This window comes from Neomonachus schauinslandi, chromosome 12, assembly GCF_002201575.2.
Source record: "Neomonachus schauinslandi chromosome 12, ASM220157v2, whole genome shotgun sequence".
NCBI classification, from domain to species: domain Eukaryota; kingdom Metazoa; phylum Chordata; class Mammalia; order Carnivora; family Phocidae; genus Neomonachus; species Neomonachus schauinslandi.
The window spans coordinates 1,016,561-1,043,260 of record NC_058414.1 but is presented as its reverse complement, the minus strand read 5'-3'; the positions used below and the strand labels follow the sequence as shown (position 1 = coordinate 1,043,260).

General features: G+C 58.8%; 1 protein-coding gene across 1 annotated transcript in view; it reads right to left on the bottom strand.

Annotated features, from left to right (window-relative positions):
• The window catches only part of ADCY1 (adenylate cyclase 1), a 102,655-nt gene that overhangs the window by 54,949 nt on the left and 21,006 nt on the right, over positions 1 to 26,700 (bottom strand). Inside the window, exons 3-7 of the mRNA XM_044920111.1 lie at positions 26,091 to 26,202; positions 16,626 to 16,753; positions 12,367 to 12,525; positions 11,556 to 11,697; positions 10,146 to 10,301 (exon numbers count right to left, since the gene is read on the bottom strand). Coding sequence (XP_044776046.1) covers positions 10,146 to 10,301; positions 11,556 to 11,697; positions 12,367 to 12,525; positions 16,626 to 16,753; positions 26,091 to 26,202 — 697 coding nt within the window. The remainder of the gene's footprint in view (positions 1 to 10,145; positions 10,302 to 11,555; positions 11,698 to 12,366; positions 12,526 to 16,625; positions 16,754 to 26,090; positions 26,203 to 26,700) is intronic.

Genomic DNA, 26,700 nt, shown 5'->3' with positions numbered 1-26,700 from the left:
GGCCAGCATTACCTTGATCCCCAAACCAGACAAAGACCCCATCAAAAAGGAGAACTACAGACCAATATCCCTGATGAACATGGATGTAAAAATTCTCACCAAAATATTAGCCAATAGGATCCAACAGTACATTAAAAGGATTATTCACCACGACCAAGTGGGATTTATCCCTGGGCTGCAAGGTTGGTTCAACATCCGCAAATCAATCAACGTGATACAATACATTAACAAAAGAAAGAACAAGAATCATATGATCCTCTCAATAGATGCAGAAAAAGCATTTGACAAAGTACAGCATCCTTTCTTGATCAAAACTCTTCAGAGTATAGGCATAGAGGGTACATACCTCAATATCATAAAAGCCATCTATGAAAAACCCACAACGAATATCATTCTCAATGGGGAAAAACTGAGAGCTTTCCCCCTAAGGTCAGGAACGCAGCAGGGATGTCCACTATCACCACTGCTATTCAACATAGTATTGGAAGTCCTAGCCACAGCAATCAGACAACAAAAAGAAATCAAAGGCATCCAAATCGGCAAAGAAGAAGTCAAACTCTCACTCTTTGCAGATGATATGATACTTTATGTGGAAAACCCCAAAGACTCCACCCCAAAACTGCTAGAACTCATACAGGAATTCAGTAAAGTGGCAGGATATAAAATCAATGCACAGAAGTCAGTGGCATTCTTATACACCAACAACAAGAAGAAGAAAGAGAAATTAAGGAGTCGATCCCATTTACAATTGCACCCAAAACCATAAGATACCTAGGCATAAATCTAACCAAAGAGACAAAGGATCTGTACTCAGAAAACTATAAAATACTCATGAAAGAAATTCAGGAAGACACAAAGAAATGGAAAAACGTTCCATGCTCATGGATTGGAAGAACAAATATTGTGAAGATATCAATGCTACCTAGAGCAATCTACACATTCAATGCAATCCCCATCAAAATACCATCCACTTTTTTCAAAGAAATGGAACAAATAATCCTAAAATTTGTATGGAACCAGAAAAGACCCCGCATAGCCAGAGGAATGTTGAAAAAGAAAAGCAAAGCCGGCGGCATCACAATTCCGGACTTCCAGCTCTATTACAAAGCTGTCATCATCAAGACAGCATGGTACTGGCACAAAAACAGACACATAGATCAAGGGAACAGAATAGAGAGCCCAGAAATGGACCCTCAACTCTATGGTCAACTCATCTTTGACAAAGCAGGAAAGAATGTCCAATGGAATAAAGACAGTCTCTTCAACAAATGGTGTTGGGAAAATTGGACAGCCACATGCAGAAGAATGAAACTGGACCATTTCCTTACACCACACACAAAAATAGACTCCAAATGGTTGAAAGACCTCAATGTGAGACAGGAGTCCATCAAAATCCTAAAGGAGAACACAGGCAGCAACCTCTTTGACCTCAGCCGAAGCAACTTCTTCCTAGAAACATCGCCAAAGGCAAAGGAAGCAGGGGCAAAAATGAACTATTGGGACTTCATCAAGATAAAAAGCTTTTGCAAAGCAAAGGAAACAGTCAACAAAACCAAAAGACAACCGACAGAATGGGAGAAGATATTTGCAAATGACATATCAGATAAAGGGCTAGTATCCAAAATCTATAAAGAACTCATCAAACTCAACACCCAAAGAACAAAGAATCCAATCAAGAAATGGGCAGAAGACATGAACAGACATTTTTCCAAAGAAGACATCCAAATGGCCAACAGACACATGAAAAAGTGCTCAATATCGCTCGGCATCAGGGAAATCCAAATCAAAACCTCAATGAGATACCACCTCACACCAGTCAGAATGGCTAAAATTAACAAGTCAGGAAACGACAGATGTTGGCGGGGATGCGGAGAAAGGGGAACCCTCCTACACTGTTGGTGGGAATGCAAGCTGGTGCAGCCACTCTGGAAAACAGTATGGAGGTTCCTCAAAAAGTTGAAAATAGAGCTACCATAGGATCCAGCAATTGCACTACTGGGTATTTACCCCAAAGATACAAAAGTAGGGATCCGAAAGGGTACATGCACCCCGATGTTTATAGCAGCAATGTCCACAATAGCCAAACTGTGGAAAGAGCCAAGATGTCCATCGACAGATGAATGGATAAAGAAGATGTGATATATATACACAATGGAATATTATGCAGCCATCAAAAGGAATGAGATCTTGCCATTTGCAACGACGTGGATAGAACTGGAGGGTATTATGTTGAGCGAAATAAGTCAAACAGAGAAAGACATGTATCATATGATCTCACTGATATGAGGAATTCTTAATTGCGGGAAACAAACTGAGGGTTGCTGGAGTGGGGGGTAGGGTGGGAGGGATGGGGTGACTGGGTGATAGACACTGGGGAGGGTATGTGCTCCGGTAAGCGCTGTGAATTGTGCAAGACTGTTGAATCTCAGATCTGTACCTCTGAAACAAATAATGCAATATATGTTAAGAAAAAAAAAGAAGAAGAAGAAGGTAGCGGGAGGGGAAGAATGAAGCGGGGGAAATCGGAGGGTAGACGAACCATGAGAGACGATGGACTCTGAAAAACAAACTGAGGGTTCTAGAGGGGAGGGGGGTGGGGGGATGGGTTAGCCTGGTGGTGGGTATTGAGGAGGGCACATTCTGCATGGAGCACTGGGTGTTATGCACAAACAATGAATCATGGAACACTACATCTAAAACTAATGATGTGGGGCGCCTGGGTGGCTCAGATGGTTAAGCGTCTGCCTTCAGCTCGGGTCATGATCCCAGGGTCCTGGGATCGAGTCCCGCATCGGGCTCCCTGCTCCTTGGGAGCCTGCTTCTCCCTCTGCCTCTCTCTCTCTCTCTGTCTCTCATGAATAAATAAATAAAATATTAAAAAATAAATAAATAAATAAAACTAATGATGTAATGTATGGGGATTAACATAAGAATAAAAAAAAAGAAAATAAGGACTTGAAACGACGATCGGCATGATTAGCATCAGAAAATGCCAAATAAAATCATGAGGTGTCATTACACACTTATTAGAACAGTCAAAATGTTCTAAAAACAGTGACGGCACCATGGGCTGGTGAGGACACAGAGAAGCCCGATCTCTCCCACGTGGCTGCTGGGAATGTGAAACGGGACAGTCACTCCACAAACCGTTTGGCGGTTTCTTAAAAAACAAAAACAAAAAACCAAGACCCATCCATGGCACAGTCGGGCGTCTCTCCCAGCAAATAAGCAGTTATGTCCCCACCAAACTCTGAACATGAACGCTGACTGCAATTTTATTTGCAACAGTCAGAGCTGGAAACAACCAAAAGGTCCTTCAACAGGCCACGCAAACGGTGGTCCCTCCACACCGTGGAACGCCCGTGGCCACGGCAAGGCTCGAGCTACTGACGCAGGAACAGCCTGGAGGGACCCCCGGGCTTTGCGCGGAGACTGAAGAGAGAGCCAAGGTCGCAGGGCGTATACAACACCCTCAAGTGTGAGTCACGGGACACAGAGTAGTCAGTGCAGCTGGGCTTTGGGGAGGGCGGCTGTGTGACCCCAGCAGAAGGGGGACTGTGGCCGTGAAGGAACTGCCCCGGAGCCGAGTGTGGCTGCCGGGAGGAAGCAGGCCAGAGCCACACACACCCCAACCACCAAAGCTCATTCCCTTGTTTGGGTCCGTGGGGTCGCCGGGCGAGCTGTGACCACGGGGGAGGCCACTGGGGGCCCCCAGGCCTCTCTGGGCACGCTGCTTGGTTCCGCGGTGGACGCGTGTGCGGTCGGAGCAGCGCATCACCCCCACCTCCAGAAAGCTGCAGAAACCTTAACAGGTATGGACAGAAAGCCGCCACGCACAGTCCCTGCTTGGAAACAAGCCACTGACCTTCTGCGGGGCAGCCTGCAGATCGCTCCCACGCAACCACCCGCCTGTGAACGTGCTCCTTCCATTTCCACAGCCCCGGCCTCCCCGGGCCCGAGAATAAGCGCAGGAAGACCCACCTGTATGCAGGGTCCGCAGGGCCGGCAAACCCCTGATGCACTCCCACGAATGCGCCCTCCCCTGGGACCTAAAGCATTTGTACACGATAAAAACACTCGCACCCTGCCACCTCCCGTGACACCAGATCAGCTCCTGTGAGCATCGGCGTGCAGGGAAAGGCCGGTGGGCACCACGGCCCCTGGATCTCTGCCACAGCGCTCAGTTATCCCAGGAGGAGCACCTGTCTGCCCACCAGCCCCGGGTCTGCAGAGGCCAAGAGGGGGGCAGGGCTGACTTCTTGGGGGGGCGGCACCATCCTGGGCACGCGGGGGACCCTGGGCAGTGACTCCTTCAATGGGACAGGATGGAAATGTGACCTCCTGGGGCCGGGATCCCAGTCTCCCTCTTTTTCACACTTTTCTCGACTTTCCACAACAAACATGTATTTCCTTGGAAACTGAATCAAAATCAAGTTTAGGAGAAAACTTGTTGCTCATTTTGCTGTGGAACTTGGCTGCCCGAGCCTCTTTCTGGACCTGCCAAAGGGAAGGCTGGTGGCTTCAGTGCAGAGACCTGAAAACCAGCAGCTGTGCAACCCTGAGTGAGCTGCTTAACCTCTCTGTGCTCCAGCTTCCTGGTCTGTAACACGAGAACAAAGGTGGCCCCCGAGGGGAGTTCTCAAAAGACGCAGAACGCTCATGCTTGTGAAGAGCTGGAAGCACGCTGGCCCAGACCGAGTCCTCGAGCTGGCTCTCCCTGTCCTCAGTGGAGACAGTAAGCAGGTCTCCCCGTGCTGCCAGAGGGGGTCAGTTGGAGCCCCAGTCCACGTGGAGGCCCAGGCGAGGCAGACACGCCGGGAACTATGGGCTGCTCACACAAGCTGGGAAGATGAGCCAGACTGCGGGGCGGGCTCCTGGGAGGCCGGTGGCCATCGATCCATCTGCTCACTGACCCAGGGCAAGAGAGGTGACCTGCTCTGGTCGCCGGCAGGGCTTGTGGGCACATGGAGGAACTGGCCTGGGCAGGCAGGCCTCACCTAGGAAAGCCGGCTTGGGGGCTGAAATGTACTCGCCTGCCCCCTCCATCTGCCAGCTGGAATGTGGACGCAATGACTGGAGCCCCAGCATCTATCTTGGGCCATGAGGTGATAGCAGGCAAGCCAGAATAGCATCATAGAAGAGGTATGGTTCAAGATGATCGTGAAGCCGCCACATTAGCTCCGTCCTGCCCGATATCCAGGTTTACTTTAACCATAAGAAACCTTTCGTTCAAGTCACCACAATTGGGGTTTTCTTCAATGCCACCAAGCCTGCTACTGACTAGCAGGACCCCTGAGCACACACGTGTGTAAATTGACATCCTTGGGGGCTGGGGCCCGTCTGCCCCTCCACTCCCAGTTGACCGCTCCCTGCCATGGGATGCGGTTGCCGGGAGAGACGGGTGGTGAGCTGGGGGACAGGAAGGACAGCAGTGCCCAGTGACGGCCTCATCTGGGTGGGGCTGGGCAGGAGTGTGCTCTCTGGGGCTCAGCTTGGACACCCCGCTCCCTGAGGCAGGTGAGCAGCAAAGACGAGCAAAAGCATCTCCCACCCAAGACACACAAGCTCGGAACAGCACCTGGTGAGATGTGGCCCTGCCTGGCGCTGGCCCCTCCGGGCTGTGGTCAGCAAGCGGCTGCTGCCTCCCAGCCTGCACCCCAGTCTCCCTCCCTATACGCTCTCCCCGGCCCATTCAGGGCCCTGCAGTCGACCCCCATGCTGCAGGGACGCCCCAAAGGGCATACAGATTTCCATTCCTGCCTGGGTTTTCTCTCCTCACATTTATCAGGAATCTGCTCTGCTCTTCAAAACTGTGACGGTTTGTAATAGAGGTGCCAACGTCTCTCTCACTGGTAACATCATAGGGTCTCTGCGATGTCCCCCCGCTCACCGGGACTCGGGAAGTGTGGGTACGTTGGCTGAATCGCCGTGCTGACGCCTCTGGGTTTAATGTGCCCCATGGACACAGGCCACTGGGAGCGAGGAGGAGCAGAACCTCTTACTGGAACGGGCCGGACACACAGGAAGGGAGGAGGTGCTGGGGGCACAGAGCTCTGGGCCCGGGCCGTCGATGACAGTCCCAGGTGAGAGACTCCATGCCCATGCTTGAAACAGTCCTTGCTGGGGCCTGAGAAGGAAAGACGCCACACTCAGCCTTGCTTTCCTGGCCCCGTGCATGCTGTCACCAGATGGCAGACCTGGCCTGAGACCCGACCACGGTCAGGGAGCGCCTGCCTGAGCCGGTGCACAGAGGTGAGCGGCTGATGGAGACTGGGTCCTGGGCTGACCCATCTGGGGCTGAGAGACACAGACCCGCCCAGGGCAGCCGGCAGCCTCAGGGCTTGCAATATCCCCTCTGGCAACAACTGAAAGCCACAAGAGAGGGGCCCACGTGTGGCTGTGGCGGCAGAGAGAGGAGCCGGTGCTGTCCCAGGCAGAGAGCACAAGACGAGCCCCGATGCCCAGCTCGGGCATCCTGACGCGGCGGCTCAGACAGCGAGGAGCAGCTACTCAGTGTCCCAGAGACGCCGGAGGGTCCCAGGCACCTGTCACCGTGCGAGTCGGGGAGAAAGCCACCAGATGGGTCACCTCTGTAGATACTGAATGCAGTTTCTGAAATTCAGCATCTACTCCTCATTGTCAAAAAGCACAAACACTCGCTCATGGGGGCGGCCGCTTCTAACCCAAAGCATCACAGTGAACAGCCAGAAGGAAAGAGTGTGGCTCTCCCGTCAGCAACAGTTAATACAAGGTGGAGGAAGGGTCAGAGTCACGACTACGACGTGAGCTGAGCTGAGGAAGACGTTACCAGGATGAGTTTCAACGTGAGCTGAAACGTTATCTTTGTTAAATTCAGACAGAAATGGTAGAAACGACATTTTGGAAAAGTTGCTGGTCAGGAGGCGGGAGCCGGACAGCAGAGGTGTGCGTGGACCGGAGCGCTGGGCACAGCGCGGGGGGGCTGTGTGGACACCGACTGCACGCCCGCTCCCGCCGACCCGGGACCTGCAGACGTGATCACAGACGTCCACGCACTTCCATGAGAGAAACGCTCTGAGTTACTCACTCTGACCGGAAAACGAAAAATCGTAAATGACCTAATCGTCAACGGACCTGGAATCAACACACAGTTTCTCCTCAGGCTGGAGACGCACACGGTGACATAAAGATCACATTTCGGAGGAACGTTTATTAATATGAGAAACGTTTGCGACACCGTACCGGCAAGTGACAAAAACAAGCGACCAAGCTACTCGTAGATCATCTCGCAACACCCGTTAAATCCACACGTGTGATGCGAGGTGCGCAGCGGGACGGACCAGCCCAGTGCCGTCCGCAGGGCCCACCCTGGCCACACATGAGGGCGCCTGCACGGGAGTGAGGCCTGGACGCAGAGGAGGGAAGACAAGGCCAATGGGAGACCTCATCCCGAAGGGGACGCAGGCTCTGGGGGGGCCCTAGGGACAGCACCCACAGGCGGAAGGGCCTGCCCCGCGGGTCACTCGACGGCCACCTCCCGAGCTGCCCTCACTGGCAGGCCAGCCCTGCCTCTGCGCCTCTCCACCCCATCCTTCGGGACCACCGGCCTGTCACTGCCCCGTCTCAACCGCTGGGGGCCTCCCACGGTGCAGACACTGCTATCCTGCACGTTGCGGCTTATTTCCACCGCTCACAAGGCAGATGGTGATGAGGGGAAGCCGCGGTTCCCCAGCCCGCTACCTGCCTGCCCCTCTGTCTCCCCGGCAGGGGAACCGCCTGGGCCACGGAGGCTGGAAGTGCCGGCTGGTGGGGAGGGACCAGATGTGGGGCCAAAGCTCGGGGTGCAGGAGTCCCACACACTCGCAGGCAGCTCACCAGTGGTGCCAGACCCTCTAAGGTCAGGGAGCTGGGCGCAGATGAGGAGCCCTGAAACCACACGATGGTTGGGGGGCTCGGCCTTGGACCTGGGGTGCCGGGCACAGCGACAGGGACGAAGGCAAGGGTGCACGCCCGCACGCAGCACTTAGGCACCGGGTATAGCGTGAGGCAGCAAGTGGCCCCCAAGGAGGGAGGCTGGAGGGCCAGGACCCACTGTCCCCAGCACACACACATGAAGGACCAGAGTCTCAACGTGGGCAGAGCCTGACCTGTGACTCTAGAGATTTGGGGTGTCCGGGGCTGGGCCAGGATTCAGGATGTGGGAGACCGGAAGAAACCCAGCATGGCTCTGTGGTTCAAGGAGGGGCAGAAGGAAGAGGACGGGGGTGAGGAATCTCCCCCCACACACACACACGTGCATGCATCGCACACACTCATACACTCATGCATGCACACACACGTGCATGCATGCATGAACACATACATGCACACACGCACGTGCACAATCATGCGCACACTCATACACACATGCACACATATGCCTGCACGCACACACACTCGTGTGCACACTCATACACACATGCACACACATGCCTGCACGCACACACTCGTGTGCACTCATACACACATGCACGCACATGCCTGCATGCACACACACTTGTGCGCGCACTTATACACACATGCACACACATGCCTGCACGCACACACACTCGTGTGCACACTCATACACACAGGCTTGCATGCACACTCGTGTGCACATTCATACATGCACACTCATACACACATGCGTGCACATGCCTGCATGCACACTCGTGTGCACACTCATACACATGTACACATGCTTGCATGCACATACTCGTGTGCACACTCATACACACATGCATGCACACACGTGTGCACACTCATCCATGCATGCACACAAACATGCAACACTTATACACACATGTGCACCCACCCTCATGCACACACACACACTTTCAAATGCACAGGAAGCTGGTAAGAAAGGGAAGACACCAGAGGACATCCGACGCGGGAACCCAGGCCGGGCAGGTGGCTGATGCGTCGCTGCCCTCTGAGACCTGGAGAGCTTGGAGAGCCTGTCATCCCTCACGAGCCAACCGCAGCAACACGGGGCCTGAGCACGGTGGGCAGTGAGGTCAAAGCTCTAGCGGGGGCCCACGCCCCCAGCGGCCCCTTCAGCAAACACTCACATGGGGAGCCCTTACACGGGGGACAGTCTTAAACCTGGCTCTGCCCTGAGGGGACCCCCGGGAACACATCTGCACACGTCTGCCCAGCTGAGACATCTAAAATCCACTGGGCAAGCACGTGAAGCCCCTGGGTACCTGGCCGAGGGGAAGGCCAATCTTGATAGAACCCACATCAGCACCGCTCTTAAAGAATTTCCAGCAAAATTCTCACAAATGTGAGCTCACAGTCAAAACCACAAAAAACCTGTGAGGCAAGAATCCCCAGGAGCACCAGCAGATTCTTGCTTCTTCCTGAAAAGCCCCCAGAACTGCAGGGATGGAATTCCTTGCCAGGGCACAAAACCCGGAATGGCAGGGAAAACAGGAGTGAGCAGACAGCGGTCTCAGGAACCGGACATGAGTCACAGGACGGAGCCACGCTGGGCTGGGGGCCCCAGGACATGAGGACACAGGAGGGGAAGGGGCGGCACTCCAGGCTTGTCCCAGCCTCCTGGGACGCGACCCCTGCCCCAGACGACTGGGGTCTCTGCCCCCCGAGATGCGAGGCCCATGTGGTTGAAGGGGATGCTGGGACCCCCATAGAGCAGCACCACTCCCAAACCCAGCAGAAGACCAGAACACCCAAAAACAATTCTGACCAACCCAAGAGGAAAAGTGGAAAATCCTGGCAGCCAGGCCACGAGGCAGGCACCTCCAGGAGGCCACCTTCCATGGACTGGATGACTTTGAACAGGAAGGGAGTGAACAGGTGCACAGCAGGAGAACCGGGGGGTGGGGGCGGCCAGAGACAAGCCTGCCTGACGGCACCCGGGCTCGCAAGCCATGGCTGAGGTTCCAGACCTCGCGACAGAGCATCTGATGAGCATGAATATCCTCAGGGAAGGTTCAGACAGCTGCTGGGGGTCTGGGCAAGCATTGACCCACAAACATGTGGAAGGCCAAATTGCAAAAAAAAAAATGCAAGATGATAGCAAGATTTTTTCAGGAAAGCAAAAGCAGCCTGGCTCTGAACAGCATTTACATGGTTAGAAAGCATGCAGGGCCAGGCTTCCCAGGGCGGGGAGGTGGCCCTCCTACCTTGTCATCATCCTCACAGGTCATGACATTGGAGAAGGGGATCTCCGCCTTGAACATCTTCCGACAGTGCATGAGCTGAACCAGCAGGTAACACACGGTCTTGAACTTCATCCTCTTGGCAGGCTTTATGTCGGAGAGGATCAGCCCTGGAAATATCTGTGCCGACAGCCGGCACGGAGACACCCGTCAGCAGACCCATGCTGCCCCCCGTGCCCCCGAGCTGGGAGCGGGCACCTGACGGGGACAGGGAGGTCATGGGGACCGTGTGCTCAAGGCCAAACAGACGTGGATGGAACCAGCAAGCCGGGCCCACAGCACACAGCTCGCAGCTACCCTGGGGCCTCTGAAAACCAGAGCAAGGCCTAAGTCCTGGGGAGAAGCCGTGGGAAGATTTGGGGCCAGGCCAGGTAGGGACCCTGGAGCCTGGACGTTACTGGCTGGGCCAGCAGCTGGCTGAGGACCACCACCCACCAACCCCTGGGGTCCCTGCCCTTCTTACCCCACCCTCCACTCCCACATGGGTGGCCCTTGCTGTCCTGGGGTCCAGCGCCAACCCCTCACCCGGCCCTCCTCCAAGCCCACCGACACCTGCCATACCCTCTCTCCCGTTCTTCAGGAGTGAGCTCACTGAGCCCAGCCTGTCCTGCCCTGGAGCCCCCAGCAGCCACGGTCCCCAGATCACAAGGGACTGCACAGTCCCGATCCATGGACACACAGAACAGAGAAGCTTGAAGCTCTCCCTCATATCCCACCTGCTTATGTCCTGAAGGAGTACTGGGGCCACCCGTGCCCGGAGCCCCTCACCTGCGCCCTGCGACCCTCCCCTGTGCCCTGAAGCCCTCCCCTGCTCCCTGAACCCCTCCCCTGCGCCCTGAACCCCTCACCTGCACCCTGTGCCCCTCACTTGTGCCCTGAGCCCCTCACCTGCGCCCTGCGCCCCTCACCTGCGCCCTGAGCCCCTCACCTGCGCCCTGAACCCCTCACCTGCGCCCTGCGCCCCTCACCTGTGCCCTGAACCCCTCACCTGCACCCTGTGCCCCTCACTTGCGCCCTGAGCCCTTCCCCATGCCCTGTACCCCTCATGTGTGCCCCGAGCCCTTCCCCAGGCCCTCCACCCCTCACCTGAACCCTGAAAAGACTAGGTCTCCCTTGATCATGTCCAGCTCAGTTTCCTTAAGCACAGTGACTTTGAGTGCCCCACACGATGGTCACAGGCCCCCTGTATGCACAGCACCCCTTTGCTCAGTGCTCCCCCATCCCTGGCCTGTTTTGCAAGGGGGGGGGGTAAAGGCCCAGGGAGGTGGTGGGCACAGAGGATGCAGGACAGTCCAGCCCCCGAGAGGACCCGGGCTCCGACTGGCCTGGCCCAAGCCAGGTGAGCGGGAACCCCGTCCCAGTCCCGGAGCCCACCTTCCGCCGATGTGACGGCACGATGAAGAAGGTCTCGATGTTGTGAGCTTTCAGAAAACTGTTCCTCTCGTGCCCGTGCCCCGGCTCCACCTCGTAGTCGCCGTTCAAGCACGCCAGGGTCGTCTTCGTGATGTGGACCTTCCTGCAAGACAGCAGCACCACGGTGCCCAGGGCCTGCCGAGGCAGCGCTGGCGGCCCACCCATGGGCAGGTCCAGGAGGGGCACTCGGGCTCCCTGTGTCACCGGGCAGCTCCGGTCACCTGGGAAGAAGAGGGGGAGGGAGCCCAGCAAGGGGGGAGCTGCTGGGGAAGGCTCGGAACCGGGGACGGGCCGAGCATCAGCAGGAGCAGAGGGGAGCATTCCAGGCTCTGGGGCAGCAGAGGGGTCTCGGGTGCAAGCACAGAGTGGGAGTGGATGCCACCACAGGTCCCAGCCAAGGCGTGGCCTGGCCGGCCCAGACACGGTCAGCCCCACAAGCCCCTTCCCCGGACACAGATGGGGTGGGGCTGCCCAGCGTCCGTTGCCTCTCAGTCCTGCAGGACCAAAGGCCCAGCTATGCGTGTGACGGTCCCAGACGGCAGGGGAAGGGGATGCAGGCCTGGAGCTGGGGGACGTGCAGGTGGCTCCTGCCATGGCTCCCACCGTGGCTCCCCCAGGACCCCCAGGGCAGGTGGAGTTTGCTCAGGACCCGGTGTCGTCTGCTTTGCGGCCGCCCGGCCCATGCTCCCAGCACGTGAGTTTGGGGAAGCGGCGCAGGCCCCTCCCACACTGTCCTCTGGACCCCAGAGCACACTGCCTCGCCCTGACTCACCCGGGCAGGCCGGCGGCCTCCATGACATTGGCGAGGGTCACGTCGTTGGACCACACATCATACTGCCACTTGCGCAGGCCGAGGACCCCGCAGAGGACCCGGCCGGTGTGCAGCCCCACACGCATGTTCAGATCCACCTCCGTGGCCTCCGCCACCGACCTGCAACAGACACATCATGGCATGGGGCTGGGCCCTTGCCCATACCCGTGAGCTTGCGCACGCAGGGGAGTCTGCACAGGCGGGAGCACGGGGCTCTCCGGACCTAGTCAGCCCGATCCCCGAGCATGGCTCCAAGTGGGCAGGGCTGCTCTGGGCCAGGCCCCCCAGCTCCCTGGCCACTGGGCATCTCATGCTGTGTCCACACCGCCCCTTGCCCCTCCCCACCTAGGGCAGCCCCCAGGGGGACATGAGCCTGGGACCTCCGATCCCCTCTGTGTCCCGCTGACCCGGTTGGGGGCTCGTGCCCGCTTGCTGGTCAGAGGCCAGCGTGACGACCTGCCAGGGGCATCCTGGGAACAGCCAGGGTTTGACCCCGAGCTCCAGACATGACCCTCGAGTAGACTTTACGGGATGACAAGCATGTGGATGCCGAAATCAGGCGGCGGGTCCAGGTGGGCAGGCCGCCCGCGGCTGGGGAACGTGGGCCAGCATGAGTCCCAACAGCACCCAGGGGACGCCGCCCACTGCAGGGAGCTCCGTGCGAGCGATCATGTGGGGGCACCCACAGGGTGCCACGCATGGTTTCCCCAACTCTAGGCCTCACTGCCACGCTCAGAGATACACAACACACTACGTCAGACCAAAGGGGACACACAGCAGCCGTGCTGAAGCCCTCCGATGCCGTCTCCTGTGTGTTCCGCTCTTCCCCAACAGGCAGAAGTTATATTATCACAGAAAATGCTAAAGCAGGGCATTGCGGAAGCGACAGCGGGCTCTCCATTGGCTCCAAGGGACAGGAGTGCAACGAGGCTCCGTGGGAGGGAGCGCTGAGCCATGTGACCCCGCCTGTCCACAGGTGGCCCCCACAGCAGGTGTGTCCAAGGCGGCTCCCCCGCCCACGGCAAAGCCCAACCACAGAGGGCCAGGAGGCTGAGCCGTGGCCCAGGACACAAGGCCCCGTGGTTAGAAGGTCTGTCACGAGGGAGAAGGGAGACCAGGAAACATCGGACACACAGGGTCGCCAGGCTGCCACCCGGGGCCGGCCCACTGGACAACCCACCCTCCATCCCCTCCCAGCATAAGGTGCCCTGCGGCCCAGCCACATGCAGACCCCCCACCCCACCCAGGATAGCAGGCCACCCGTGAGCTCAATGATAAATCTCCCTCCTACTTCAGAACTTGGGGTGGATTCGTGTGCACCCGCCTTGTTCCTAATATGACGTGGCCCAGCTGAGATGCAGCCTCCGGAAAGCCCTCCCAGATCCTCACCCCCATCCCTGAGGACCCATCACTGGTGCTGGTACAACAGAGTCTGTCAGAGACCGCTTCCGGCCATGCCCTGACCACCGGGCAGTCTGGCCCAAACCACCAGAGACTCGGGGGTGCCTGGGTCCCTTAAAACATCTGAGTTAGAAATCCTGAAAGAAAACAAGGGGCTTTAAGGACGAAATAAAGAGCTTGGGGTCTTCTGTCCAGAATGTATGCCCAGGACACACACACAGGGGCTGCTGAGGAGAGCATCCAGAGGCTTTGGCTCTCAGAACCTCAGATGGGCAAAGGCGCCGCTCCGCGTGGGGAGCGCACGTGAGCAGGGCGGTCCCTGATTTCTAGGGATGTCCCATCAGCCCAGCAAGGTGACCAGGCCAACCTCTGCCCTCTCCGGGTCTCCGTTTCCCGTGTGCAATCCAGGGCGGAGCTGAATGAGTGCCAACGGACTCTGACAGCCGCCCAGCTACCCTGGCGTCTCCAGGCTCAAGGCCACAGCCCAAGACCCACTAACCCCTGTTTTGGAAGACACAGGGGCAGAAACACCGGGAGAGGGTCCGTGAGGACCCCGACTGCAGGACGGCCCAAGCAGTCCTCGTGGCCGTGGACCCCACTCCACGCGGCTGCTGGGTCCCGTCACCTGGCTGGAGCACCCCCGCCCGGGAGGACAGCGTCCCCCTCGGCCCTGCCTGCCCTGCCCCGGCGTCCATGAGCAGACTGCCCAGCGGTCCCACGGGATCCTCGCCCCCATGCAAAGCTGTCCTGGACCATCGGGAGCCCAGCACCACCTCCGCGTCCACCGAGGACCCGGCCCCTAGGACCAGAGCGTTTCACGTCAGGTCCAAGGTTCCTGGTGCGCGTCGGAAGTCCGTGTGTCACGGGTTTTCAGCAAAGGCGACTCAGGAGTCTGTGGATGTGTCTTCGACACCTACTGAGTTTTGCACACATTGAACATCTTTTCTCTCAATTTTAACTTTTCTCAGTCATTTGCCAACCTCTAGTGAGAAGCACCGAAGCAAACAAAACAGGGTTAAAATTTTGGATTTTTTTTTTTTTTTTGATATTTGCAAAAGGAAAGGAACACAGGGAGACGCGAGCGAGAAGAGCTGCAAACAGTGTTTCTGCCCATTTTACAGCATCTCCACCTCCGCAGCCAGGAAGGAGCAAAGGTCACAGGGACCAAATCCTGCAGCCCGCACACCCTCACCTCTTACGGAAGGTTCTGCCTCAAACATCTGGATCCTGGTGGTAGTAGATACACGGTCACCCGGACACTCATGTCTCAGTAAGCCGCGCATCAGGGGCCGTCTCGCCGAGACACGTTTGCCGAGAACAGAGACGGGAGGGGGGCCTGCGGAGCCGTGGGAGACGGCCCCCCGCCCTGGGCCATCCCTGCTCGGGCTGGCCACGGTGGGGTCAGCGGACAACCACGGCGGCCTCGCCAGCTCGAGGCTGGGTCCCAGAGGGCAGAGCACATGCCGTTTACTTCCCCTGATCCAATACCGAAAAACAAAACACCCAGACCTCGCCCCGCACGCTTGCCGGTCCGATGCGCGATTCGCTAAGGCCTGTGACACACGAGGATCTCACGCTACTGGAAACGCACAGAATCCCGAAGCTTGGGAGCAGAGGAATCTCCTGCACCCTGTGCTGAGTGGCCCCTTCCCTGCGGAGTGGGGAAATGGATGCTCCAGCAGCTGGGGACCCGCTGGGAGATCCCCCAGCCCTGCGAGCTGCACCTGCCATGGGGTGGGGGCCCCGGGCCTTCGCTTCCACATTGGCACCCTTGTGTTGTCTTTAACACGGAGCCTGTAAACCTTCCCGCCTGTTATTCCTACAGGGACACACCTCCCACCAAGTGCAACACAAGATCCTTCCCCACTCGCCGGACCGGGAACACGTCCTCGATCCCTCCAGCCTCAGGAGAGGTCAGAACGCAGGTGGCCGGGGCCTGCACGCGCCTGCCCGTGAGGAGACTCCTTCCCTCCGTCCAGCGGCAGCAAACGCCCGGCCCCTCACAAGCCCGTCCTGAGCGCACACGTCGGGGGACCGTCGTGTCTGCACAGTGAGCAACCCTCCTGGATGTGCGGCCGGCACGGCACCACCCCCCGATCCTGAGCACCCCAGAACCACACACGGGGTCCGCATGCACTGGCCCCAACCGTCCCCCTGCTCTGGATCCCCCTGTGCACTCAGAGGACCCCCCGCTGGAGTCCCCGGGCCTCTTCCGCCCCCGACCCCAGGGCTGGGTCTCTCTCGCTCTCTCTCTCTCTGTTCTCCCGTGTTCCTCATACAACTTTGGTGCCACTACTTCTCGGCTCCGAGTGTGGACGTCTACACCCGTCCCTGCTAACTCTGTCTCGCCGGACTGCACCCACCCCTCCACGCTGCTGAGATGTGGGCACCAGCTCAACCTCCCAGCCCACACCTTCCCTGCCCCGACGGAGGGTCCCTGATTCTTCATCCCGCTCTCTGACGGGACGCGACGAGGCTGGCTCAGAAGTGCGGCCGGCCCACGGTGTCCCTGGAAGGCACACCTGCTCCCTCTAAGCTCCTCCGGCAGGGAGCCCCTGGACACCTACGCCCGTGAAGACAAGCACGTGCATTCTTTTCAGTGGAATTCGGCTGGATCTGAGCCAACCCCCTCCCCGGCTGACTCCCTGGATGTCTTGTCGGGCTAAGCCATGAAGCTGATTTCTTCCTGCGCCATTAACGCATCCCCGACCCGAGCCTCGCCATGCAGCCTGGCTCTCCGCAGCCTGGGGACACGTGGCCCCTGAGGCCTGCAGGGCCCATGGGGGGTGCGAGGCGGACCCGTCCCTGCGGACACTCACGTGATGGTGTCGATCATGTCCAGGCCCATCTCCACGCAGCAGTGGGCGTGGTCGGTCTTGGGCTGGGTGAGGCCAGACACGCAGTAATAGCAGTCCCCAAGGATCTTGATCCGGCGACAATGATTCTCCTGGGGGACGAGAGGACAGATCGCATGTTAGTGATGCGCCCGGGGCGCACCTTCGCCACCACGTAGCCGGTGGCCACGGAGCAGGTGGCACCATGGGCACCCGGCCCCACAACCCCCCCCCCAAGGGACCCCCTCCGAGGCCAGGGCAGCCTCAGGAGGGGGAAGAGGCCCCACGCAGTGATCAGGGTCACTGGGGGCACCAACGCGCCCCCACGCCTGCACTCAGGCCTGTACCCACGCAGGGGTCCGCCCCGCCCGTCCCTCAGACCACCTGGCCAAACCCGCAGACCAGCCAAGGTTGGGAAGCTGCCCCAAGTCCAGAGCCAGCGCCTTTCCCGGGACGTTCTCTCTGCTGGGGGCCCGGCACAGCGCCCCTCCTGACCACCGTGCCTGACATCAGAGCCCCGCACACACCAGCTCCAGACGGGCAGGTGTACGCACCTGAGTGTCCCTGAGGTTGAGGTCCGTGGGACACGTGGGCGGCTGTCACCAGAGAGTCACCTGCCAGGGCCCGAGCCCCAAGGGGACAGCCAGGGTCTGCACCCCGACCTGGCCGCCCACAGGGACACCCAGAACGTCCACTCTGGCATTTATACGACAGTAAGAGAGCATCCGCACCCACCCCGCCGTCCCGCTGGGGAAGGACTTCCTAGCGCTCTTCGTGCGCTAGCCCATCGGTCTCGGCTGTGATTATGGCCATGACTCAAGTTTTACTTCTCAGATGCTTCCGTAAAGCTCCCCTTTATGCCCCTAAAATAGCAGACAGCCTCACAAAACTCCTTCCCATGAGCAGGTCCTGCCCCTGGACGTTCAAGACGTTCTTCAAATCGCATTAACACACTCAAAGGTGATAGCAAACCCTCTATACGTTAACGCAAGCAGCAAATTTCATGAAAATTTATGACGTTTCCCAGAACAAACACACGCAGTGAGAAGCGTGGCTTGTTTCCACGTTGCGTGGGTCGCGTGGGCCCGTGGGTGTCTGCGAGGGGCCGGACTCGCCAGCACATCCCAGGTGAGGACGTCATGGGTCCCTGCCCCCCAGGCCCCGAGATGTCCTGCACGCCCAGAGCCCCGCGGCCCCCACTCTGAGAGCACATCCCACAGCTCCTGTCCCATCCTGCTCTCCATCCGTCACAGAAGACCTCCCTCCTGCGGGTTTCCTCCAACGAGACACGTTAACCTGAGAATTCACAGAGAGAACTCTCAGCTCCCGCTTCCTGCATGCCCACACTGGCCCGGGCCGCAACCCCGCATCAGAGGACCGGGCGCCCACCCAGCCCCGGGACCCTTCAGCAGGCAGAGCCCTCGGGCTCCCCCCGCTGACTACGAGCTGACCTCAGGGAGGTCCGGGTCTGGCCACTCAGCCTCCGAGTGACCGCAGGGCGGGCAGCCACTTAACCGTTAGAACGCCAGCCTCCCTGTCTATGGAAGGGGTTCTCCTGGTGTCCCAGGGGAAGGCCATGCTGGGGGCGACCTGTCCCCAACAGTCAGAGCAGGCCAGGGACAGAGAGCCCCTCTCCCAACCTCCCCTGTCCCCAGACCCAGGGATGACACCAGGGGCCACTGCCCAGCCTCACCCCTCTCCTGGCTGCCAAGACGTCCTCCCAGCAATCAGTCTGGGGTTCCAGACCCACCCCCCGAGGAGCCCACGGAGATGACAGCGCTATTTTTGCAGACGATTTCGGGAAGGGCACCCACACCCGGAGCTGGGTACCTCAAGGGAGATGTGTGCCCATCAGCACCACCACAGGGCATCCCTGTGCCCCTGGCGTGTCCCGAGGTGCTCCCGGCGACCTCTTGCCCTTCTCTGCGTGTCCTGTCTCTGGACAGGCGGGTGCGTGTGAGCTGCAGGAGTGTGACCATAGCTGCCCCGTGCGGCCGATCTCCAAGTGAGGGCAGGGGGGCAAAGCCACTTAGCAGGTAGCGTCCAGGGGCCACAGCCTCCTAATTACAGCCTGTCAGCAGCAGATGTGTCCTTGGTGACCGTCCCCCAGCACGAAGCCATGGCCCCTCCTCACCGGCCCCAGAGGGCTGGGCCAGGGACACAGCCCACGGCAGACTGGGGCAGTAAGCGGCTAACCTGTCATCTTGTCCTTCTAATCTCGAATGTCCTGGCTGTCGTTAGCTGGCTTGAGAGACCAAAAGAGGTGTTTTCACTGAGTTTGGTGCGTTTTGATTTAAAATCTTCCCGGTGGTTCCGGAACACCAGCGCTGGAGCTGAGCCCAAGCCTTTACGACGACTGGACAGCTCTTCCTGAGACCTCCACCCACAGCGTCCAAACTGTCCCTCCCCCCAGGCTGGGGGACAGAGTGGCCGGTGGCCCAGAGGGGTGGCAGGAGGACCCAGGGGGGAAGGCCTCATGCTAAGCCTGCCAGGTGTGGTCTGCAGGCTCGCAGACAAGCTCTGACCCCCCAGCCCTGCTGTGGGGCAGCCGTGGGGGCCTCGGAGGGCAGGGACCCATGACGTAAGCTATCGCGATCGCTGGGAGGGAGCACACACCACCATTCGCTTCGACTTCCATTCCACTTAACGCATCCGCACGCGGCTCTGTTCATCTGGCCCTTCTGTGCCGGCCCCTGGGTAAGATGGGGGGTCCTGCTATCCCGGAGCCTCCGCCCGCCAGGAGGGACCGCCCAGGAGCAGACGTCTGTCCTGCAGCGGGGCCATCTCTGCAGCCCCAGACCGGCCCGACAAGGCATCTCCTGGCAGCGCATCAGCTCCCGATGCCCAGGATGGAGAGTGCCCGAGGGACAGCCCCATAGGCCTGACCGTGCGGGCAAGGCCGCCCTCCCTCCACGCACCTGGTCTCAGGTCTAACACTAAAGAACCGAGCCATGCAAATAGTTTACTCACTTAAAAAAAATTAAATTGAGTGGCGCCTGGGTGGTTCAGTCGGTTGAGTGTCTGACTCCTGATTTTGGTGAGGGCCATGAGTTCAAGCCCCGCATCGGGCTCTGTGCTCCATGGGGGTCTGCTTGAGATTCTCTCTGCCCCTCTCCCACTCTCTCAAATATATAAATAAATCTTTTTTAAAAAATTAAGTTGAAAACAGCAATGCCCAAAAACCAAAACCAGAACGAAATAAGCCTAAGGGTGACCACGTCGGGCGCGTGACCACCACAGTTATTCCAGGTGACGTGACCGTGTGTGCAGTGGGATGTCAGCCAAGGACCAAACAAAGAAATGCTAGAAGAATCCCAAACCGCATGCAGCAGTCTTGTGGGTGTTGACGCTGACAACGTTCTTCTGAACTGAGGGTATCTAAACACACGAAACAGGTAAACGGCATTATTGTGGGCAGGTTTCCAGCCTCGGGGGAGGGGAGACACGGGAATGAAAATCGAAGGAGTGAAGTTATTCGGGGAGTTGGAAATACCCACACAAACTCAGAATTTGTTGTTATTCTTCTAAAAAATACACGCATCCCTGCATCCTGAGATGCCAGAGTATGAGCAGGCGGAGTGGGGAGCACCGGGCGAGTGACTCTGGGGAAAAGGCCAACCCCCGTGGTCCGGGCAGTGACGGCCACACTCCAGGGACAGCACGGAACCTCCTCCCAGAAAGGACACGCCAACGAGGTGCGAGCTGTCTGCTTGCAACTACACCTTCAGTGGCATGAAAGGGACAAACCTTCCCACGGCCCTGGGTGGTCCCTGGGCCACGGCAACCCCTCGTGGCCCGTGGGCACGCAGCCTGCCCTCCAGCAGCAAAGGCACGCTCCACCCGGGGAAACAGCGCCTGGAGCCCGAAGATCCCGATTCCCACGGCGGCTCCCGCCTCCCAGGGACCGCGCTCCTGAACCGGGCGGCCGCCGGCGGGCAGGGTGGGGCGAGTTTCTACCGCACAGAAACGACAGGTTCCTCTGAATTCCAAACACCTACTGGTTTTTCAGGAAACAATGTTTACTTCCTGCTGATTAAGGAGTAATTAAAGAAATCCAGGCTCATCCTAGATGAATGCAGGAAGCTCCGAAAATTAAAACTGGGGATGCACGAGTCAGCGAGAACCACAGTCCTTCTGGGACCCTCCCCGCAGCCGTCCCCCGACAGCACGCACCTACGTGTGCGCACACGTTCCGGAAGGGGGGTTCCTTCCACCCCACAGGCCATCCCGCACACACTCCGACCGCTGGGGTCAGCCTCTCCAGCTGAGCGTGGACGACACGCGTGCTGCTTCCTCCTCGAGCTGGTCACAGCCCTGACCACACTTGGCCCAGCTGCGGCCTCCCTCCTGCACTGGACGTCCCGGGCAGAGCCCTGCGCTCCCCCATCGGTCCGCTGTGTGTGCACAGCACGTCCACGGAAAGAGCATCACTCGGCAGCGACAAGCCGTCGGCGGACGAGCGCGCCCGGACACACGGCACCGACAGCTTGGAGCGGCTCCCAGGACGAGGGCGTCGGGGCAGGGAGGGACGGCAGGCCATTGGGTATCCTCACGTTTCACAGGCCAGGAAACCAAGGCATGAGACTCGAGGGTGCCCCGAGTCCTCGTGGCTGCCCGCCCGGCGAGTCCTAGCCCCTGGATCAAGCCCAAGGAAAGCCCGAGGAGGAGGAAGGCTGGGGCACGGGAAGGACAGACATGAGCACACGCCCCAGTGAGCTCCAGCTCTCGGACTGGTTTCCACGGGAACACCCAGACTAACACAGATAACTAACACCTTCACTAACACAAGTCATGATAGTCATCTTCCAGCAACTCAAGGTTGAGCAAAACAGCCAGACCGTGCCGCAAACCTCACATTCGCCGTGGTGGCCAGAGTCTCACCCTCGGCACCGTCCTGTCTTCCCTCACAGTACCAACCAACCCCTGCATTCTGTCCCCAGTGCTCCTGCGTGTTGGGTCGGGTGGGTCAGCAAGGCCCCCGCTGTGTGTGAGTCGGGGACAGTGCAGACTGGCCCAGCCCGGGGTGGGGTCCCCGAGGAGAGCCCATGAGCAGACACAGCGCACCCGACAGGAAAGGCCTCCTGGGCTCGTCCACCCTCGCCAACTGCCCACTGGCTTGGGCACAAATCAGCCGCCTTGCCCGGGTGTGCAGCCTATGGTGTCCTAAATCTGAATGTATCCCCTGTCATGGGCCAGACAAAGGCCACTTCGGGCCTGAGAACCTACAACGCTACAACAAGCTCGCGCCGGAAACAGTCCCTGGAAGGGTTCCTGGGGTCACGACCCCAACTAAGGACCTGTCACCCCGAGGAGCAGGCGGGGAGCCAGGCTGGCCTCCACAGCCGGCACAGTTGGGCTCCAGCCTCGCCACGGCCTCCTGGAAGCGCCTGGGGGGACGTCTGCTTCATCTGGCCGGTTCGCTTCCTTGGTAAGAACACTGGCGTCCAGGGAAGGGCCCTGTCACCAGAGCAAATGGAAGCCTAAAACGGCTCCTAAAATGGAGAAAAGGTCAAAAATACTGCGCACATCTTTGGCCAGCCGAGGATAAGGGGTAAATAAACGGCCAGTGACTGTGGAGACCAAGGCAGACACACACACGCTCTGGGTCTGACTGCCCGGCAGGACCATGGTGAGGACGATGTGTCTGGCTCACGCTCATGTGATTTCCAAGCACACTCGCGGGCCTCACCGCATCCTGCGCACCAGACGCCGGGACACGTGCCGTGCCTCATCGAAGCAGGGCTCGAGCAGATTGGAGGGAAAACACAGTTTAAAAATACTCAACCCCATGGACACACTACGAGCAGAGCTTCCTAATTCTCAACTGTCCGGCAGCAACTTTGACAGGGCGGGGAATCCACGCTGAACTTCCAGAGATGGAAACATAACCTCAGAGACCCACACTGTGCCAGATGGGTGGATGGACAGACAGCAGGTCACACCTCGCAGGAGACAAGGCCAGTCACCTGGGCAGCTCAGCAGCAGAAACCATCCAGAATGAAAGAAAAGGAAAAGGAGCCCAAAATAGAAAAGGGTCCTCCTTTTCTATTGAGTTGCGGGACGTCAAGACCTGGACACAGGTGAACCGGGGTCCCCAAAGGAAGGGGGAGATGCATAAGGAGTATTTGAGGGCTTTCTCCCCAAGATGATGAAACCATAAACCTACCGATGTGGGAAGCCCAAACACCGTGAAGAAAACCAAATGGAGGCACATCAAAATCAAATTGCTTAAAACCAGCAGTGAAGAGAAAATCTTGAAAGCAGTCAGAGAAAAAAGACATTTACATGTTCTGGATGGAGGACCAGAGTGTCGTCCTGGTCCTCCAGGACTGTATACTGCAGATACGGTACAGCAGAGCAAACACCTGTTAACTCACAATTCTATACCCAGTAAAAAGAAATTCAAAAATTAAGGGCAAAACAAAGACCTTTCCCAGAAACAGAGACAGAGAGGATTCATCACCAGCTGGCCCGTCCTTCTTTCGGCAGAGAAACCCCGTGGAGACGCGCTGGCGAATCCCACGCGCCCCGAGAGCAACAGACCCTCCAAAGGGAACGGCGTGTTTGTGCAAACAAAAATGGTAACAATGCAGAACAGGGTTTATGACAAAAAGTAAAAGATGCACGATTTCACAAAGGCCAAGGAGGGTGGCGCGATCTGCGAGCTTCTCAGACGGAGTCAAGGAATGTGCCGTAGACCCCAGAGCAGACACGCACCCACAGCGCCAAGAGCACTCACCCTTCAGCCCACACAGGCACCAGGGCCGGGTCACAGAACACACTCCGTGAACCCACAAACCGGCAGAAAAAGTAAAACAACAAGGAACGGATGGGACGAACCCCAGGGAGCCGACAGCACAGCCCTCGAATGTGGGCTGTCGGGATTCGAGGTAGAAATGGCAAACCCAGCCCTTTACATAAAAAGACACAAACCGGTGCGGGGGGCGGGGGGAAGGCACGGAAAAAGACATGTTTCCTGACAATAACCAAAGGAAAGCTGAAACAGACACACTAATACAGCACACAGGACAAAACTAGATTTCCAGTTAAAGAGGGTCATTTCTTTTTAAGATTTTACTTATTTATTTGAGACAGCGAGCACACGAGCAGGGGGAGTGGGAGAGGGAGAAGCAGGCTTCCCGCAGAACAGGGAGCCAGATGCAGAGCTCCATCCCAGGACCCTGGGATCATGACCTGAGCCGAAGGCAGATGCTTAATGACTGAGCCACCCAGGAGCCCCAAGAGGGTCATTTCTTAATGAAAAAAGAATTAATTAGGAGTCCCTGGGTCGCGCAGTTGGTTGAGGGCCCGACTTTAGATTTCGGCTCAGGTCATGATCTCAGGGTCGTGAGATCGAGCTCCAAGTTGGGCTCCAAGCTCAGTGGAGAGTCTGCTTGGGATTCTCTCTCTCTCTCCTGCCCCTCCCCCACTCAAGCTCTCTCTAAAAGAAAAAAAACACACAAAGAGCTAATTCATCAGGAGGACCTAAGAACCCTAAATGTTTAGGAATCGAATAGCAGAGCCTGAGAACACAGGCAGCAAAACTGGCAGACAGAGCTATAAATTACATCGCAGAGCTCAACAGCCCTCGCCCAGTAACTGAGAAAACAAGTAGCCAGGATGTGCGTAAAGACGCAGAGTGAGAACATGAGCAGCACCGCCTGAAGAAGGACAAGGTGAGTCTACAGACTCCCATTGTCCTGGGGGCAGGAGGCAGGTGCCGTTGTAAGAGACCGGGAGTGGGGGTGGGGACGGTCTCCGGGGGCCAGCGGTGGAGGGGGGGCAGCCAGGCTGGTGGCACTGCTAACCACTGAGTCACTGAGCGAATGTGTCCCCACCGGGACCAGGATGCTGATGTCTGGACGCTGGAAAGACCGATTCCGACAGTGGGGGGAAGGCACACCCTTCCATCAGCAGCGTGTGCTCAGACAGCCCCAGTGGCCGGCAGAACCCTCATCCAGAAGCTTCCTCGGGAGGCGCAGGAGGAAGGTGCAGGCCCAGGAAAGCTCGGAGCAGCACCAAGAGAGCCCCGGGCCACCAGTCACCCTGGGCCTGGACAAAACACACGTTCTGACCGCACACAGGAGGTGCTAAGCTCCCACCAGGCCAGCGAGCCACACAAGCCACAGGGGACACGCTCACACTCCTCACTCCTCCTTTATACTTCCCCAAAACCACAGGTGTCGGGCAGGGAGGAGGCCCCGGAGAGCCTTCGTGTGGGCGGAGACAGCGGCTCCCCAGGGCACGAGCCCAGAGACCCCCTACCCCGAGCACAGGTTGCCAGGGCACCCAGCGGACGTGAGGGCCAGAAGCAGCGCCCGCCCCCGGTGGACAGCCGCTTCCTACTTTCATCCTGGGGAGAGAAGCAGCAGCCTCCCCCACATGGGGTCCCGCAGAGCGCAGGCCCAGGACATCAACGGGGTGCCACAGGAGAAAGGGTTCTAGCGCCGACCGATTTGGAGCAAGCGGGACCTTACAACTGGACGTCTCAGGATCCCTGCCACCCCTCAGGGAAACTGCAGGGTGGAGGGCGGGGGACGGGGGGCGGCGCCCAGGTCCCACATGCTGCCCACCCCCGAGGCCGAGTGTTCTCCTGCCTGCACCCGGTCAAAAACTGCAGCCAGCGTGACCACCACCCACTCCGCCTGCAGGTCACGGGCAGATGCTGGGGCCTGGAATTCTGTGTCCTGCCCAGGGGCCAGCCCGAGTCTGCAGCCCGCGTGGCACCCTCACCCCACCCTGCACACACAGGGACATCCTCACGACTCCGCTGTGTGAGCCACACGGGCAGGGGACCTCTCCTCCCCCTCCCGCACCAAGGGGATGTCTGTCCGCTCTTTCTACCAAGCCCTTTAACTGTGACCTTCCCTGAGAAAAGTTCTGACTCTGAGCAGAGTTTACCCCTCCCCCACAGCCACCTGCTCAGGGTCCCTCTCCGTCCACCTGGAGGGAGGCTGGCCGGGCAGGTGGGCGTGGCTCTACGTCCCTGTGTCCCCGCCCAAGTCCTTGCAGGGCAGGGAAGGCAGGTGTCAAGGTCCAAGGACACCAGGCGGTCAGTTGCCTCCGAAAGCCCAGGCTGTTAGCCCGGCCTGGGCTTGACCTCCGCAGGGCTGAATGTGACCTGCCCCGGGAAGGTCTTAAAATGCCAGCGCTCTCCTGCCCAGGCAAGGAGCTTTGTCATCCTCAAACGTCACCACCTGGCCCCAGCCGTGACCCTCAAGGCAGAGCTGCCCGCGCAGGGCCTCACGACCCAGCCAGCTGGAGGCGCTCGGGCTGCGCTAGGGAGAGCGCTTTCCTTCGCGCCAAGGAACTGCGGGTGATTGACATCTGGGCGGGGCGAAAGCGCCGGGCGGTCCGCCAGGTCACACCCGCACCACGGGAGCCCACCCAGCACGCTGTTGCCCCAGAGGCAGCTCCAGTGCCCCGTGCACAACGGGGGGCTGCGCTTACCGTGGCCAGTTCATCAAACTTGCCGAAGAGCTCGTTGAGGAGCTTCACCAGCTCCTGCGCGGTGCACTGTGACGCCAAGCCCGTGAAGCCCACGATGTCCGCAAAGAGGATGCTGCAAGAAAAAGGCACCAGGCTGCCTCCTCCGCGAGCACGCGGGGCCCAGCCTCCCAGGCGGACCGCAGCCCCCAGAGCCGTGCCGAGGGCTGCCTTTACGAACACCCCAAAATAAACCTGTTTATTCCTCGGGGTGGGCTGGAAGGGAAGTGGGGGACGCCCTCACGGCCACGGGGGGAGTGAACGCTGGGGCCAGGCGGAGCTCCGGCTGACCCCCCAGGACACGGGCAGGGCACAGCTCCACGGCCACCAGACCTGCCCCAGCCCAAGACGGCCTGTGACCAGTGGCCAGTGAGCACAAGGGATGTGCCTGGAGGAAGTGAGTTGGCCTCCTCGCCCCTTTCCCCTCCTGCCGGCTAACAAGGCGACAGAGCCCGGGTGTTGCTGGAGCCCCGCTGTGGATCCCCGAGCCTCACGGAGGGGCCAACTGGGTCTGCATCAGGACAGGGCCTCACCTGGTGGGATGGAAGCCTGATGTGTGGGCATCTGTTTGCTA